The following is a 16,722-nucleotide window of genomic DNA, read 5'->3' as shown; positions in this document are numbered from 1 at the left end:
GGAGACAGGCGTGGTGCCCCCCTCCCAGGGTGATCCAGTGGCTTCTCCAGACCCCACATCCTCCTCCTGATGGTGTGATGGTCTTTGTCCCGACAGAACCGGAATGGTGTGCCCACAGTCACCAACTCTGCCGAAACAGCAAACCTCCCAGGCAGGAAGCAGCACCCATCCCAGGTAATGGAGCGGAACCTCCTGATCCTGTTTCCTTCGTGAAGCACTTGAGCTCCCAGGGGCACGGTTCCTGCAGCTGTGAGGGTGTCAGGCAGGCGGGCTGTCACCAGGCCACTTCAGCCACCTGTGTGTGAGGTCTGTGTGTGCCGCGGAGACGAGGCATCCCACTCACTGCTGACTTCAGCAAGTTATCCCACTGCCCGAGCCCCAGTCTCGTCAGCTTTAAAACTGAGGCTCAGTCTAGATCAGAGGTGTCCACACTACTCCTCAAAGGTGCTTCAGGGCCACTGCAAATATTGTGTTAACGTATCCTGAGATTTTTAAGGCAACTGCTTTTCTGTTCCCTGATTTTCCTGGAACTTTTATCACTGAAACAAAAATGCAGAAGTAAAACAGATGTGAAAGCTGGCGTCACACTGCAACTCTCACTTATAACCCTAGATTTCAAGTTTTTGTGTTCATCAAAATCATCTCAATTATGTAACATCCGTCTCATCATAAATAAATACCACTGTTTATTGAATACCAAGCACTGTGCCGCGCATTTGCCCTCTAGTCTTGGCTCAGTGAAGTAGCAACTTTGAACTGCATTTTTACAGAGATGCAGAGAGATGTACCCAAGGCTTTGGAGCTAGTAAGAGGAGAACCTTGATTCAAATAGACTTTCAGTTAAAACATCGATATATGCCCATTAAGCGCCATATTTGTTTCCTCTATTGGAGGTCCATGTCAGTTTTCATTAGGAGAAAGGATCATGGAAAACCACTGGACAAGAGACTCTCTGAGGTCTTCTCCAGCTCTTATAATCAAGGACTCTTTCAGGAGAATGTGGAAGCCTCCAGCCTTTTCTGGGCCCTTGTAGGAAGATGGGGCAGAGGTTATGGGCTTTGAGAATTGTGGCAGGGTGGCCTCTGCCCCCCCCGGTCTCCCCATGGCCTGGCCTGGTGACATTTGTACCAGGCTACTCCTAGTCTCATGGATCTGGCAGGACAGAGGGGCACTGGCTTCTTAAGCCCAGAGCTGAGATCAGAGGTCAGAAACCTCTGACCCTGAAAGGCCATCACATGGACCATGCAGGGCCTGAGCAGACCAGGGCAAGGCTGAGATTTCTATGCAAATTGAGGGGGAGGAGAAAGAGGGGAGGAAAAATCAATAGGCAAGAAGGAAGAAGTGAGAAAGAAGGGAGGAGAGAAACACACTTTGACTCTCTGTCCAGTGAAAGCTGGACTCTTTCTATAATGCAAAGCTTATTTTTCAGTCATTTCCCAACCAGGAATGTATTGTAACTCCACAGAGAATAACCATCTTCCATTTGGTACTTAAACATGAAGTGGAGAACAGTCAGTTTTACTGGAATTCAAGTAAAAAAAAAAAAATAATTGTTAATATTTATAACAACAAAAATAACAATATTAATAGCTTACCATTTGTTAAATACCAGGAAGGGTTCCAAGTACTTTCTATTTACTCTTTACAACAACCTGGCAGAGAAAACTGGATTTTCCCCATTTCACAGAAGAAGCTATAGTTCAGATAGGGATGCCCTAGCAGGTCAAGAGGAGAACTAGGACTGGGACCCATCTGACAACCAAGCTCAAAACATTTCCGCTGCACAATGGTCTTTCATGCTTTGTGGGCCACAAGCCCAAGTTGGGTTAGAGAAGTTCACTGACTTTCCTTTGGTAGGAAAAGCCACCAGTCCTCACCCCCAGCTCCAGGAACCAGGAGCTCAAAAGAAAGTACAAGTCCCAGCACGACCAAATGATCTGCAAGTGTCTGTCTCTGAGCATCTCCTATGCCGCCACCATCGGGGGCCTGACCACCATCATCGGCACCTCCACCAGCCTCATCTTCTTGGAGCACTTCAACAAGTAAGTAATCCACTTGGTCAACAAGTATTTACAAAGCATCATCTGTCAGGAACAGACCCGGATGCTAAGGATACGGCAGAAAATATAGAATCAGAGCAGCTTTTGTACCAAGGGCCAGAGAAATGATCAAGTCATTACAGTTAAATGTGATGAGAAGGGTGGGATTCTGCAAGGGTGGCGGGGGCAGGTGGGGGGAATCAGTCTAGAGGGAGGAAATGCCTCCCCAAAGAGGTGGCAGTGAAAGCAGAGTCCTGAAGCCTGAGCTGGAGTAAACTAGACAAAGGGAGATCTTCCAGACAAAACAGTTTAAGAGGTTCAGAGGCAAGAGAGCAGAGAAAATAAAGACAATGGCAGAGGGCGAAAGGAGGCCAGGGAGGTGGATGCGCAGACCACACAGGGCCTCACAAGGCCCATGAAGGAACTTGGACTTCATCCGAAAAAGCTGAGAGAAGCCTTTGAAGAATTATAGGCAGGGAGTGAGGTGATCACATTTACAGCTTTGAAAATGCATTCTGGATTTTAAAAAATGGACAGTGGAATTTGGGAAGGAAAAGGCAGGAAGACAATCCAGGCTGTGGCTGCCATTGCCCAGGACAGAGCTGATGGTGGCCTGGATAACAGTGGGAGGAGAAATGGCCTGATCTGAGTGAGCTTCTGAGGTCGGATTAGGAAAAGCTTGAGAGAGGGGAAGCCCTGGACTCATTTTTAGAGTTGGGGCTTCAGCAGCTGGGGAAACAGAGCTGCCCTTGACCTACACGAGGGTAAAGATGAGGAAATGCTGATAGAGGAGTGGACATGTCCGGGTGGACATGTCCCTGAATTTCAAGAGCCATTTTTAGGCTAAAGACACAGATGTGGGGTCGGGGTGGCCACCTGTGCCACCCCTAGGCCACCAGGCTCACAAGGGCCTCATGTGGCTTTTAATGTCCTGCTGTCAGTGAACAAGTGGCCCTACATTTGCCTTTTGCACTGGGCCCCACAAAGTAGATGACAGCTAGTCCGAGTGACTTGCATATGGAAACTGAAGCCCTAAGGGTGACGGAGATCACTCAGGGAGAACACACAGAGTAAGGAGATCAGGGGCATAAACATTAAGCACAAACATTTAGGGACTTCCCTGTTGGTCCAGTGATTATTACTCTGCCTTGCAATGCAGGGGACAGGTTCTATCTCTGATTGGGCGACTAATATCCCACATGCCTCAGAGCAATGAACCCACACACCACTGCTCAAGAGTACAGGCACTGCAATGAGAGATTCCCCGTGCTGCAACCAAGACCTGACACAGCCAAATAATAAACAAGAAAATAATTTTTTAGAAGAACATTTAAATTAGACTAGAAAAGAGAGAATAAAACAGTGTCAGACAGAGAAGAGGAAAATCTAGTGTCATGCTACCCAAAGAAAGAAAGTGGTCCATATGGTTTACAGTTGTTGAAGGAAGGACAAAAATGTATCCATTAGATTTGACGATATGGAGGTTACTGGTGGTCTAGGCAAGAACAATTTGGTCAAGTGACCTGAAAAGAAGCCAAATTTCAGTAGTTTGAGGAGTAAGATGGAAATGAGGAAATGCAGAGTTGGCTGTGAAGGGAAGGGGAGAGACGGGGTGGTAATAAAGGGAGGGTAAAGCATGGGAAATAGATGGAGAAACAATGGAAATAGTCACAGATTTTATTTTCTTGGGCTCCAAAATCACTGCAGATGGTGACTGCAGCCATGAAATTAAGACGCTTGCTCCTTGGAAGAAAGGCAATGACAAACCTAGACAGAGACATTACTTTGCCAACAAAGGTCTGTCTAGTCAAGGCTATGGTTTTTCCAGTGGTCATGTATGGATGTGAGAGTTGACTGTGAAGAAAGCTGAGCACCAAAGAATTGATGCTTTTGAACTGTGCTGTTGGAGAAGACTTTTGAGAGTCCCTTGGACTGCAAGAGGATCAAACCAGTCAATCCAAAAGGAAATCAGTCCTGAATATTCACTGGAAGGACTGATGCTGAAAGTGAAGCTCCAGCACTCTGGCCACCTGACAATCTGTGAAGAGCCAACTCATTGGAAAAGACCCTGATGCTGGAAAAGACTGAAGGCAGGAAGAGAAGGGGATGACAGAGGCCGAGATGGTTGGATGGCATCACCAACTCAGTGGAGATGAGTTTGGGCAAGCTCCGGGAGATGGTGAAGAACAGGGAAGACTGGCATGCTGCAGTCCGTGGGGTCACAAAGAGTTGGACATGACAGACTGACGAGACAGGGTCAAGAATGGGCTTTTAAGATGAAAGACGTGTAAGCACTGATAGGAATGATCCAGATGAGAGAATAGTTAAACCCTCGAGAGAGGGGATGGCTGACAGGGTGATGGCACTGAGAAAACAAGAGGGGGTAGAGAGTTGGAGAGTTCTCGCCCAAGCAGGGAGAGAAGGAAGGAAAATGGAGGAAAATGAGGAAGGAGATGGGAGGAGGAAGGATTGAGCAAAGCTTAAGACCTAACTCCCCAGGACCTGAGCTCTTCACACCACAGTACTCTGCCCGAGCTCTGTGTTTCTGCCCTTCTGGTTTAGTTTCTGGGACAATTCCTATTCCTTTAGGCTATGTCTTGGGTGGTAAATTTATCAGAATCTTTACATAAATTAGGAAGAAACAGATCTGAGTGATTCTCCGGAGTGCAACGCGTATACACTTCCATGATATCAATTTTGGTTGCTTGGATGCCGTCTTAGCTTATTTCATAATTCTTGGCTGGGCTCAGTACAGCTGCAGCTGTCAAGTGACTTCTCGATAATATATTACCATATTTTTAACATCAGCTGTTCTGTTAACTCTGCTGTATATCTTCTTAAGGACCATTTAGCTTACTAGCCCCCAAAATACTACATGGAAATCCACCCTTTTCTAACCACTAACCTGGTTCTTTCCCTTCCAGCCAGTATCCAGCTGCAGAAGTGGTCAACTTTGGCACCTGGTTCCTCTTCAGCTTCCCCATCTCCCTCATCATGCTGGTGGTCAGCTGGTTCTGGATGCACTGGCTGTTCCTGGGCTGCAAGTGAGTCCTAGGGCCCTGAGAGCAAGGCTCTCCCATCCATCCAGGGCCATGGCCCAAGCCCTGAGGGGGACACTCAACTGGGAGCTGCCAAGTAGCCATCAAGGATGCCCAGAAGAGAAGGCAGTGGAGTAGACGAGGACTCAGGCATCATGTTTTCTAGATACTCCAGACTCACACGGCCTTTGCACTTCTCTGTGAGCTCTATGATGGAGTGTTCTTAAGGTCAACAGACTGGTTAGAGGAAGGGCTGGATTCATAAAAGGTCTGAATGGGAGAGTAGTTAATGTAGTTTCATGGAGAGTAATTTGAACTAATTTCTAAAGAAATGACTCCAAGTAGAAGTTGACTTGGGCTTAATTTTATAGACGTGACTGATTTATACTTAATAGTTATATAAAATATGCTCATATCACTCAAAATAACATTAGACATTCCTCTTGCAATACTATGTCTAATATTAATCTATTTAGCCAGCTTTCCATTACTGATGCTTGCTCCAAATTTGATCAGTTTCAAACACATAAAGGAAAGATATACCTGTTTTACTATTAGTCCAGGGGACCCAACTTTCCCACTGCTCAGGGAATGTTCTCTAAGCTGAGCTTTTTTAAAAAGAAATAACTCAAGGGACAACCGTCAAATCAATGACAACTGTGTACTTCTATGCTCCCAGTATTGCTAGTTGAAAACTAATACCCACGTTCACCCCAAACAACCCTGTCTCTAGACAGATACACACACACACACACACACACACACACACACACACACACACACACACACACACACTCTTACATGTGCTTGCAAAAAATAAATATATAAGCATCTAGATACATATGCTGCATCACAATGAGTCTCACTTGTGTAAAGGATGAGTGTGTAGGGACTTCCCTGGAAGTCCAGTGGCTAAGACTCTGCGCTTCCAATGCAGGGGGCACAGGTTTGATTCTAGTTCGGAATAGAACAGGATCCTACAAGCCACACGGTGCAGCCTAATTAGGTAATTTAAAAACCCAACTGGGAACGGGGGAAAGATGAGTGAGAAGAAACAACCAAACATAAATACCCTCACACAAGTCCATGAGACATGACTTCACATTTATATACCAGAGATTCACCCGGGAAGCTGGGGAGAAGGCTGCCGAGGGGCTGTGTTAAGTTGCAGATGAAGTCACATGATAGGCGGGACGAGGGGAGAGGAGAACCATCACAGCCAGCCAGTAGTTTGTGTTTGCTTACGACTTGCTCTCCACTTGCTTTCAGAAGTGGCCTTCATTCCTCTGCTCATTCTTCCCTTCTCAGTTTTAAAGAGACCTGCTCTCTGAGTAAGAAGAAGAAGACCAAAAGGGAGGAGTTATCAGAGAAGAGGATCCAAGAGGAATATGAGAAGCTGGGAGCCATTACGTAAGAATCAGCCCTTCACCCTTTTTCTCTTTCCCCAGGGGAAAATTACAGCATGTAAAGTGCGCAAAGAAGCAGCCTTGTTCTTGGTGGCCTCCTGAGCTGGGGGAGTTTTCCTCAAGTACAACTAGAGGTGCTATTTAATGCCAAAGTCAAGCTGGCCCCCAGGCCCTAGGGGCCACCCTTCCCCATTGCAGTATTCCAAGTGGTTGAGCAGAAGCTGCGTCTCAGGTCTCCAGTCCTGGAACCCTGATCGCAAGAGCATCCCAAAGCAAAGGGAGGAGGCCAAGAGAAAAGTCCCAGTTCCTGGAGGAGGTCTTCCTGTTTTCTCTTCTAGCTACCCGGAAATGGTCACTGGATTCTTCTTCGTCCTGATGACCGTGCTGTGGTTTACTCGGGAGCCCGGCTTTGTTCCTGGTTGGGATTCCTTCTTTGAAAAGTAAATGATACCATCTCCGTGAACAACTGCCTCACCCAAACTCTTCAGGCAGTACCCACCAGGGTCCCTTCCTAGACTCTTAGGGATAGTCAGGAACCGAGGAAGCACTGTCCTGTTAAAAATTCCCCTTTCCTAGGGAAGTTACAGTGCAGACTCAGGAAGACAATAGTCTTTGGAGTCTGCCTCCAGGGTTGGGGTCAGGAGCTGCTGCTTACCATCCACATGACCTTGGTCTTGTTACCTTAGTGCTTGTTTCGAGAGTTAAAGGAGAAAATGTAGAGTAAAACACCACCTGTAAAGGCTATGGTCGCAGTGGCCGAGGCGTGTCCTGCCCCTCATAGTCTCAAGGGCCAGGGCCACAGGCCACAAGCTCTCAGCGCCAGCTTGTGACCCTCCCAGGAAAGAGAACGCCTCCTTTTCTCTTCTCCTCTATCTAAAATAACTCCTGCTCACTCCTTCTAACAGGTCCATAAATTCACACTAAGACATCTACCCTAGTCAGGCCCTGCCTCCAGACATTAAATCCACCAGTGGGGCATGGGAGCAGCTGGCCAGAAGGCTGAGGTCCCCACTAGACTAGGTGCCCTGGGAAGGCACCACGTTCAGACAGGCTGTCCCAGGCCCGGTGTGACCCCTGGGCCTCCTGACTCTCCTCCCCAGCTCTGCTTGTCTCTGGCAGGAAGGGCTATCGCACCGATGCCACGGTCTCTGTCTTCCTTGGCTTCCTCCTCTTCCTGATTCCAGCGAAGAAGCCTTGCTTCGGGAAAAAGAGAGATGGTGAGAGGAGTTCAAGGGAAGAGTCGGGGCTGGCTCCAGTCAAATAATGGTCTAAGTTCAGAATTTCTGGAAGGAGCCTTACCAAAGCCCTTCTGACTCCTCCCAGCGTAGCAGAGTATCCTCTCGTTCAACAACGAGACCCCTGTCTCCACGAGTCACACCAGGAGGGTTCATCTGGCTCTGCCTCCCTGTCATCTAGGGGACGACCGGGGGCCCTCGCCGGGCATGGAGCCCATCATCACGTGGAAGGACTTCCAGAAGACGATGCCCTGGGAGATCGTCATTCTGGTGGGAGGAGGCTATGCCCTGGCTTCTGGCAGCAAGGTAACCCCTGAGTCGTCGTGTTGCGCCAAGTAGTTTTCAGTATGTAAACTATGTAAAGCCAGTCCTTATGGTTCTGGGAGGGAAGATTCAAAGGTGCTAAGAGGTGAGTGTTCACCCGTCGCTGGGAAGGGAAGCCAGGAATGGACATCGTGTCCCACCCGGAACAAATGGCACTACTAAACGACACTACTGGGAGCAGAGTTAGAGTCCCGGCACACGGGCATCCACACCCCAGGGATGGGCCCACGCCGCTGCAGGCGAGAGAAGCACTGGGCTTTGTAGCCGTCTCCTTCTGGGGATCTGACAGTGGTGACAGCTGTAAGGGCTCAGAGATGCCCCAGACTGATCCCTCAGCTAGTCTGTATGCCTATCCTGAGGCCCTTTGGAGAATGTATGCTAAAGCGGGTGTAGATGCCCCCTGATTTCCTGAATGGGAGGATTTGGGATGAGATCTTTTAAAGGGGGCTGGTGGAAAAGAGTTGATTTTCCTAACCCTTTCCTGAAGTAAACAACCATTAACAGTCAGGTTAAGGTTCTCACTGTTTGCTCCCTCTGTCTTCTCTATGTGTTTAACACACTAACCCATTCTCAACTTGGCTCAGTTTTGACTGCCCCTTGTGTGGGCCTCAGTGCTATCTGCATCAGTAATAAGGTCCCTGGGTCCTCCGCTTGGAAGGAACCGTGGAGGACACTGGGTCCCCTAGCCCACCCAAGAGAGACTTCTTCCCTCTAGGACACCTTGGGTGACAGGGACAGCCCTGCACAGCCAGCAGAGAAGTCACTCTTGACTTTCAGCTCAGGTCTTCTGGATGTCTTCCACTCCTTGGTCTGGCTTTCTTCTCAGGAACCCTCTCCTCAGTAATAATTATTAAAACAATAAAGACACTTACTATGTTCCCCTATATCATGCTTTCTTCCAACTAAAACTCCCCAGTTCCTTTAACCATTCTTCATAGGAGTAGTGACCCCTGACCACACTGGTCTCTCTCCTTAGGACTCACTACGCTTTGCCTTTGATCAAACACAGTCCAGGGGTGGTCAGTCTGCTGCAGAGTAGAGCAGTTATTAACAATAACTCACGCCCCATCCTTTATTTTATGGAAGCTTTTACAAGGCTTCATTGGCACTCATGTCAGTGCTTACACTGAAACCACAGTTAACTAATACCCTTCATTCTTTTCATTGTTAGCCATTATTAAGCTTCAGGTCCTTCAGTCAGTTCTGTATATATGCTTTCAATATTTCTGACTCCAAGTTCATAATATCATATTTATCCTTGTTGAATTTCAGTGGTTAGTTTTGGCCACTGAGCCCAGCCTGGCAAGATTTTTTTTTTTTTTTTTTTTTTTTACTAAAATTGTACATGTACAGATGGTATGGCTATAAAACCTACTCACTCTACTACTTTAATAATATAATTTAGATATAGTATGTGTGATTCCTCCTGAATCTGAAATAATTTCAGAGTCTTAACATTAGTGAGAAAAATTCAATAAAAATGTTTTCATCCCAAGGATTTAAAAAATAAAGGTTTCTTTTATTGTGTTTTTTCCCCTAACTTTACAGTCTAATTTATCAGTTTATTTCAAATTATAGTATAAGCTAGTTCTTCTGGAAAAAAAAATTGCCCTTATTTCACTTTACTTACAAGTACTATTGGATAACATGATAAATAAATACTCCAATTCTTCATAAAACCTACTGCTCCCACTCAGCTAACTTCTCTGCCTCCTCTGTCTGTCTGGTGAGCACAGTTTTATGTATCACAAGCAATGGAAATTACAGAGGTTCCAGGCACTGCACCCTCCATTAACTGAGGTAGTCCTCACATATCGCATTCATAGCTCTCAGTCCGTGGAAGAAAAAAAAAAAAAAAGAGGAAGTGCTCAAGGTAAAAATGGCTACATGAGAGAATTCTGAAGCCCTTTGGTTATCAGTTGTCTATGAGCGTGCCATGAAGTGGCCCAGGTGCTGTGGAGATGAAATGAGCTTTTGATGAACTTGGAGAAGAGAAAGAGTGGTCTGCTGACAACATAGTGAGGCCATCCTTAATAGCAGAATATGAGGAAGGCCCGCAGTTTGAGAAATCCTAAACCGTCTCACCCTGTTTCTTGCCCTAGTCCTCACTTCTTTATTGCATTTGCAGTCTGGAGGGTGAACAGGAAAAGTCGGAGCATGTCAACTAGAGAAGGCAGAGGAGGGAGGGGGGGAGAGCTGGAGAGTGCATACGGCAACCTGGGGTTTTTTAAGAACATAAACTCAATTGTGCCCTTCATTTTTAGGGGATGGGGAGAGCCCTCATCATTGGCAGATGAACATCTTCCAACCAAATGAATTACTCCAAGTGGAAATATTCATTTATTTGAGTTGATGTGTGTAGGTGTTGCTAATGGAAAAGGTTCAAGCCTTTATTTCATATTGACAAGAAGTATGGGCAGATGGTAGATCCTGATGTCAGCTGTGATGAGACCTGAACCTAACACAGGCTGAGGCTGAATGACCATTTCCAGGCTAGTGAGGTGGCACCTTTGCCACGACATGGAATTCCTCTCTCCATCATTGCTCACGTAAAATTTCTAATGCCCAGCCCTGCCTACTCAGGCCCCAAAGACCAGAGGAAAAGTTACTATCCAAACATGGTGATAATTTTTTCCCTTTTGTGGGTGATAACAGAAATAGATTTCAAAAGCAGGAATAAGGATTACATTTGGCGACCTGTGCAAAGGGCACTGTTGAATGAACGGACAGCATGACGCTGTCGGAGGCTGGAGAAAGAGTAGCAGGTGTGAAGCTGAGCGGCCCATCACCCCTAAGGTCTCCAATCCCTGCCAAGTCACCAGAGCGCCGAGGAGGATCACAGCAAGTGGAGGCTCTCCGTGCCCTGTGACAACGACTGACCAGGCGGCTCTAAGACTAAATGTGCAATCAATAAGAAAAAAAAAAAAAAGAATCTGCTGAGACCCCTGTGGTCCAGTGGCTAAGACTCCACACTCCGAGTGCAGGGGGCTCAGGTTTGATCCTTGGCCAGGGAACTAGATCCTGCATGCTGCAACTAAGACCCAGCACAGCTAAATAAATAAATATTTAAAAAAAAAAGAATTTGCTGGGCTACGAAGTGACTTAATCATAAAAAAAAAACCAGGAATGCCTGTGGATCCAGCCTGCCTAAAAATAGGGAGGCAAATTAGATGGCTCCTGGTGGTCCTGTCCAGCCCCCACCATCCCTGACCTTCTGGAGGCTAAGAGTGCCACTCTCTCCTCACTGCATCGCCTTGTCTCCCTGCAGACCTCTGGCCTCTCCACGTGGATCGGGCAGCAGATGCTGTCTCTGAGCAGCCTCCCGCCTTGGGCTGTCACCCTGCTGGCGTGCATCCTGGTGTCCATTGTCACAGAGTTCGTGAGCAACCCAGCCACCATCACCATCTTCCTGCCCATCGTGTGCAGTCTGGTGAGTAGAACAGGGCTCTGAGATGTCCAGTAACTGATAAGTAAATAGATAATAAAAGCAAGAGCTCTAGAAGCCCTTTCCCAAAAGTCTAGGCTTAGTTTAGGGGCAGTTCTGAATGGAAACAAGAATGGACAAGATAACTGTAAAACCCTAGGATTCTAATACCCCACAATCGCCATCCATCTTCCTCTCCTATGGAAGTGAAGTGAAAGTCACTCAGTTGTATCCGATTCTTTGTGACCCCATGGACTATACAGTCCATGGAATTCTCCAGGCCAGAATATTGGAGTGAGTAGCCTTTCGCTTCTCCAGGGATGAGACCTAACAGGAGGGCAGGAGAAATAGCTACAGAAAATGGAGACAAAAATGTTCCCAGAAGTACTCTCAGCTGCAGAGACCAAAACCACAGCTCGGTCATCACCGCCTCCACCCAGCTTCTCTGTCCAGGAGACTCAGAATTATGAGCAATGCCAGCCTCATTCCTGGGTCTCAGAACAATTTGTGATTAATGGAGTAGGTGTTTGCACAGTCGGATGGTGGGGGTGGAGCCACTGGCAGATCTCGGCCTGGCTAAGGAGCCCCCGAGGTGATCCACCAAACAAAATGCTGCCTCCATCCCATTCTGTGAGGTGGAACCTGTAAGATGAAGGCTCTTCCTCATCACCAACAAGATAGTATCTTCCTACTCTATCAGCCCCAAACTCCTCCCACTCAGCCACTCTCTGCTCACTGCTCCCTCCAACTTCTCCCTCTCATCAGCCTGCCTACATGAGTGCAGGAATGCACTTAAAACATGGTACCATTGAGAGTAAGACCACAGGTTCCCACAGGTTCAGGTCCCACATAAGGCAGTTATCATAACTCGGGAAAAGAAAAAAACCTTAGTTCTGCACGCCAAGAGCGAGAAATGTCTACCTCGATCAACGCAACTTGTTCATGAGATTTGTATTGCAAGAATTTCTCAGCTGAAGTGTCAAATTTTAAAACTACTCCCTTAGGCCAGCACCAAGAAATTGAAACATCCCTTCTAGTAGGGAGGCAACTTGGAGTCCATGTTTCCATGGGGAGTAAGTGAGCAGCAGGGACCCATCAAAGGAGCCCGGGACTCCGTGCTTTTGAGAGCGTGGTTTACCTGTCTGTCGCACATGGTATTCAGTCAAGGGCAGCTGACACTCAGCCATCATTTAGGCACACTCGTGATGGTAAGCATGGCAAATGCAAGTCTAACCTCCATGCTAATGTTTCTGTGAATTCTCTGTTCTAGTCTGAAACGCTGCAAATAAATCCACTCTACACCCTGATCCCGGTCACCATGTGCATCTCCTTTGCAGTGATGCTGCCAGTGGGCAATCCCCCCAACGCCATCGTCTTCAGCTACGGGCACTGCCAGATTAAAGATATGGTGAGTCGTGAGTGGCCTCTTCCCACCAGGCCCACCTGCCATGAAGACAGGGATGACTGGCCCTATATAGCTTTCTAAAGTTTATTATTTTATAAGCAGTACCCCTGATCTGTCATAGCTCAGCCCCAGGGTGGCAGAAAGAATGGTTCTGGTGAAAGGTTTTCCTTTGGTCCACAAGCACCAAGAACAGCAATCATGTGCTCTCCCCAGCCCTAATCTGGGAAGAGAGTGGGAACGTAGACAGAAAAGGCTGGGACCAACCCAGGGTGTGACCCACTCTGGAAGCCGAGAGCTTGTTCTGGTTTTTGCTTAGTTCCTGCACTGAACTGTGGGGATGTTGGCCCAGAGTTGCTGGCTTATTCATAAAAGGTTAAGTGTAAGACACTTTATGAACTGAGGGTGAAAGATACTTTGTAAGAACAAGATTCTCCTCCCTGTCCAACCCTCTCCCCAAGCAAGAAACCCCCAAAGCAACAACCGTAAAATGAAGCACCCATAGCTCATTTCTTAGTTTTCAGCGAGGCTCACAAAACACGGCTTGGAGGGGACGCTTTGCGGCTGGTTTTAGTGTGGGGCCACCCTCCACCCCTCAGCCTGTGCTCACTGCTGTGCTTCTCGACTCCCAGGGCTGATCAGGTTGGGGAGGGAGGAACCCCTCATACAGGTAACTGGGCCCGGCCGACTGAAATGGCCCATCCTTCCTTGCTGGGGGCTAGTTTCTCACTCAAATCCAAACTAGATCTTGGCAGCTCCGTAAATATTAAACGGAGGAAAGGAAGAAAGAGCTTCAGGCTGGGAGCAGATATTCAGATCCTCTCTGCTCTCAAAATGATCATCCAAGTCATCTGAATTACCTCGGGAAGGGGGTCACAGCCACCCCTGTCCCCTTCCACCCCCAGATCTTACTGCGCAGCCCCATCCACTCCTGCTGAGCTCCACCACGACTCTCCTGTCCCCTCGACCTGCCCCTGCACCCCCGATCCTGCTCCCTCTGCCGAGTGCTCCCACCGCTCACCCTCAGCCTTTACCCTGGAATCAAGGGACCAGAGCCAGTCATTTTTAGAGGCACCAGATGATGAGCAGTGAGCCTAACCCTAACCCTAACCCAGTGCCAGCCTGGGCACTGACTCAAGACTTCACTTTCCTCATCTGCTAAGTGAGCGGGTTCAGCCCAGATGCTCTGTGTGGTCCCTCTCAGCTCTAAATGACCTTCACTTAGCACCTTTAGAACCCGCTTCCTCTTACCCACTGGGAAACATGGGCAGTTCTCCACGCCCAAAGGTTCAGGGGGACGGGATGATTCATAAGTACAAGGCTTGGGCCAGAAGGCCGAAGGGCGACTCATCATCAACCATTTCCTGACATTCACTTTTCCCTCGCAACCTGCCCAGCTCAGTCCCGGTTAGTGGACTTGCGGTGACTCGCTGTGCACTTGGGTTGTCACCCGCTATGATGCCAGCCCTCCTTAGTGGACACTTTCCCAGACGGCCCTGGCTCTGCCATCCTTCTTCCCCCACGTCCCCCTTCTGCCTGGGCATGTCAGTGCCACGACAGAAACGAAGCGGTCAGAGCCTTGGCGGTGACGTTCCCCCAGGAGAAAGCAGCAAAGGCCCCACGCCCCCAGCCAGGGCGCTGTCTGTTGCCTTTCTGTGGAAGGGCTGGTGCAGGCGGCTGACCTTTGCCCAGGTGAACCCAAGGACACTACTTCCTTAGCTGTTCCTTGTGGGGAAAAGGCAACAGTCACAGAACGCAGGCTCTCCCGGGAGGCCCCTGCTGTGAAGGAACAGTGACCGCTCTGATAGGCTTCAGCTTCGAGGAGCTCCCCTATCTCAGTGAACACATTTCCCAGTCATGTAGCTGTTTCTGTGCAACCTAACATTCCAAGATCTGGCGTCCCAAGCACACACCTCCTAGGCCTCCATGCAATAGTGAGCGTGCTACAAAAGGAGAGATGATGCCAACGGCCGTCTCCCAGCCCCAAGTCCTTCCTGTCCGCCGGTCCTCTACAGGCCTGTGCCCGCTATAAGGCACCACTAGAGTACCAGGGGGCAGTGACGGGAACAAGTCAGGGTCATGCAGGGGGGCTGGGGTCATGTCAGGAGGAGAGGCTCAGGCAGGGGGCACCTGGGCACTTGTGCTGTCTGCTCACAGGGACCGCGGGCTGTGCACCCTGCTGCTTGTGCCCTGCAGGTGAAAGCTGGTCTGGGGGTCAACGTTATTGGCCTGGTGACAGTGATGGTGGCCATCAATACGTGGGGAATAAGCCTCTTCGACCTCAACACGTTTCCTGCCTGGGCCAAGGTCAGTAATATCACTGATCAGGCCTGATCCCTGCGGGCGAACGGCCCGACCCCAGGAGCAACCAGCACCCAGCAGAGGCTGACCAACAGGCTGAGAGGACCACCAGGAGTACGGGACCCCCTCAGAAGATTCCTCTGTCTTCCACCTCCGGTGACGTGCAGAGAGCCTCCAAGCACAATGCACAGGCCCAGACGTGTCTTCCGCTCTGCCCTCCTTTCTCAGCGCTGCAGTGGAAGGAAACCTAAAACCCTTCTCCCTCCCTTGTAGCTTGTCTCTCCAACCAGCTCTTTCTGAAAGCCAGCAAGAGACAAGTCTGCCTTTGTTGCCCCTCAGAGGCTAAGCCTCACAAACTGACCAGTCCCCCTGGGTTTGATGTTATTCTTAAATTCTCAGTCCCATTTAGGAATAGAAGGAGAAAACCCAAATCATGCTACCAAGTGCAGAGAGTGAAACCAGTGTCATCTCCTCTTCGGGGGAAGTCTCACCCAGAACCTGAGACCTGACGTCGGCTCCTTTCTCCTAGGTGTTTCTCGCCAAGCTCTCCCCACAAAAGGGCAGTTCTTAGGGAGGCCTCTTTGTGGCCATCAGTACTCTTATCACTCCTCTTTTAAGTATCTCTCATCAATGGCCTCTCTATACCGTTGCACCAAATCCCTGCAAAGAAACAGTGTCCCCTGCAGAATGAGGCTGGTGCTGTTCTCTGTCAAAGGAAAAGGAGGCAGAAAGAAGACACTTTGAGATCAGTATCTCTCTCTCCACTCAGCACTAACCATCAATACCACCATGCTGGTTAAGCATTGGGAGGAAGGAAAAACCTTCATAGTTCGTACCTGTCTTACCTGAGGAGGCAGAAACTAAGGCCACAGCACTATTAATGATATGTCGATGGGTTTTCTTCAGGAGGCAATGAGTAGTTCGCCCCCAAAAAGATAAGCACAGTTGATGAGCCCCTGGAGGGGAGGGGAGATGTCTTATGTCTCTTAAAGTCTCCAGCAACTTATATGGTACAGTAAACTGTGTGCCTGTCTGCTCAATAAATGTCTTCCTTGAAATGACTCTGAAGTCCAGGCCTCCTCCTCCTTCCCGAACTGCACCCCTATTCCCATGACAGAAGTCTTTGCCACAGGACTGGATGTTGTTCCCAACCCCTCCAGCGTGACACATTTCAGATTTTTACCATCAGCTACTTCCCTAGTGGCTCAGAGGTTAAAGCGTCTGCCTCCAATGAGGGAGACCCAGGTTCGATCCCTGGGTCGGGAAGATTCCCTGGAGAAGGAAATGGTAACCCACTCCGGGATTCTTGCCTGGAAAATCCCATGGATGGAGAAGCCTGGTAGGCTACAGTCCATGGGGTCGCAAAGAGTCAGACACGACTGAGTGACTTCACTCACTTCACTTGCTAAATACACCTTATGGGAAAAGGAGGAAACCATGGTTACAGCACTGCTTGAATTGATTTTAAGTTACTAATGACAGCAACTGCAGTCTTCCCACAATGATTTACCAACAAAGTCACTCTCTTAGTTATCATCTATCTGTAAGTTACA

At 48.6% G+C, this 16,722-nt stretch overlaps 1 protein-coding gene across 1 annotated transcript in view; it reads left to right on the top strand.

The window, feature by feature from the left end:
• Positions 1–16,230, top strand: part of SLC13A4 (solute carrier family 13 member 4) — a 43,692-nt gene extending 27,462 nt beyond the window's left edge. Inside the window, exons 7-16 of the mRNA XM_069588455.1 lie at positions 97–174; positions 1,858–2,042; positions 4,964–5,083; positions 6,386–6,487; positions 6,822–6,923; positions 7,603–7,700; positions 7,900–8,024; positions 11,311–11,472; positions 12,737–12,874; positions 15,065–16,230. Coding sequence (XP_069444556.1) covers positions 97–174; positions 1,858–2,042; positions 4,964–5,083; positions 6,386–6,487; positions 6,822–6,923; positions 7,603–7,700; positions 7,900–8,024; positions 11,311–11,472; positions 12,737–12,874; positions 15,065–15,202 — 1,248 coding nt within the window. The 3' untranslated portion in view covers positions 15,203–16,230. The remainder of the gene's footprint in view (positions 1–96; positions 175–1,857; positions 2,043–4,963; positions 5,084–6,385; positions 6,488–6,821; positions 6,924–7,602; positions 7,701–7,899; positions 8,025–11,310; positions 11,473–12,736; positions 12,875–15,064) is intronic.
• Positions 16,231–16,722: the final 492 nt, after the last annotated feature.

Source organism: Ovis canadensis, chromosome 4 (assembly GCF_042477335.2).
Source record: "Ovis canadensis isolate MfBH-ARS-UI-01 breed Bighorn chromosome 4, ARS-UI_OviCan_v2, whole genome shotgun sequence".
Lineage (NCBI taxonomy): Eukaryota > Metazoa > Chordata > Mammalia > Artiodactyla > Bovidae > Ovis > Ovis canadensis.
The sequence above is the reverse complement of the archived record's forward strand: the minus strand, read 5'-3'. Positions and strand labels throughout refer to the sequence as shown.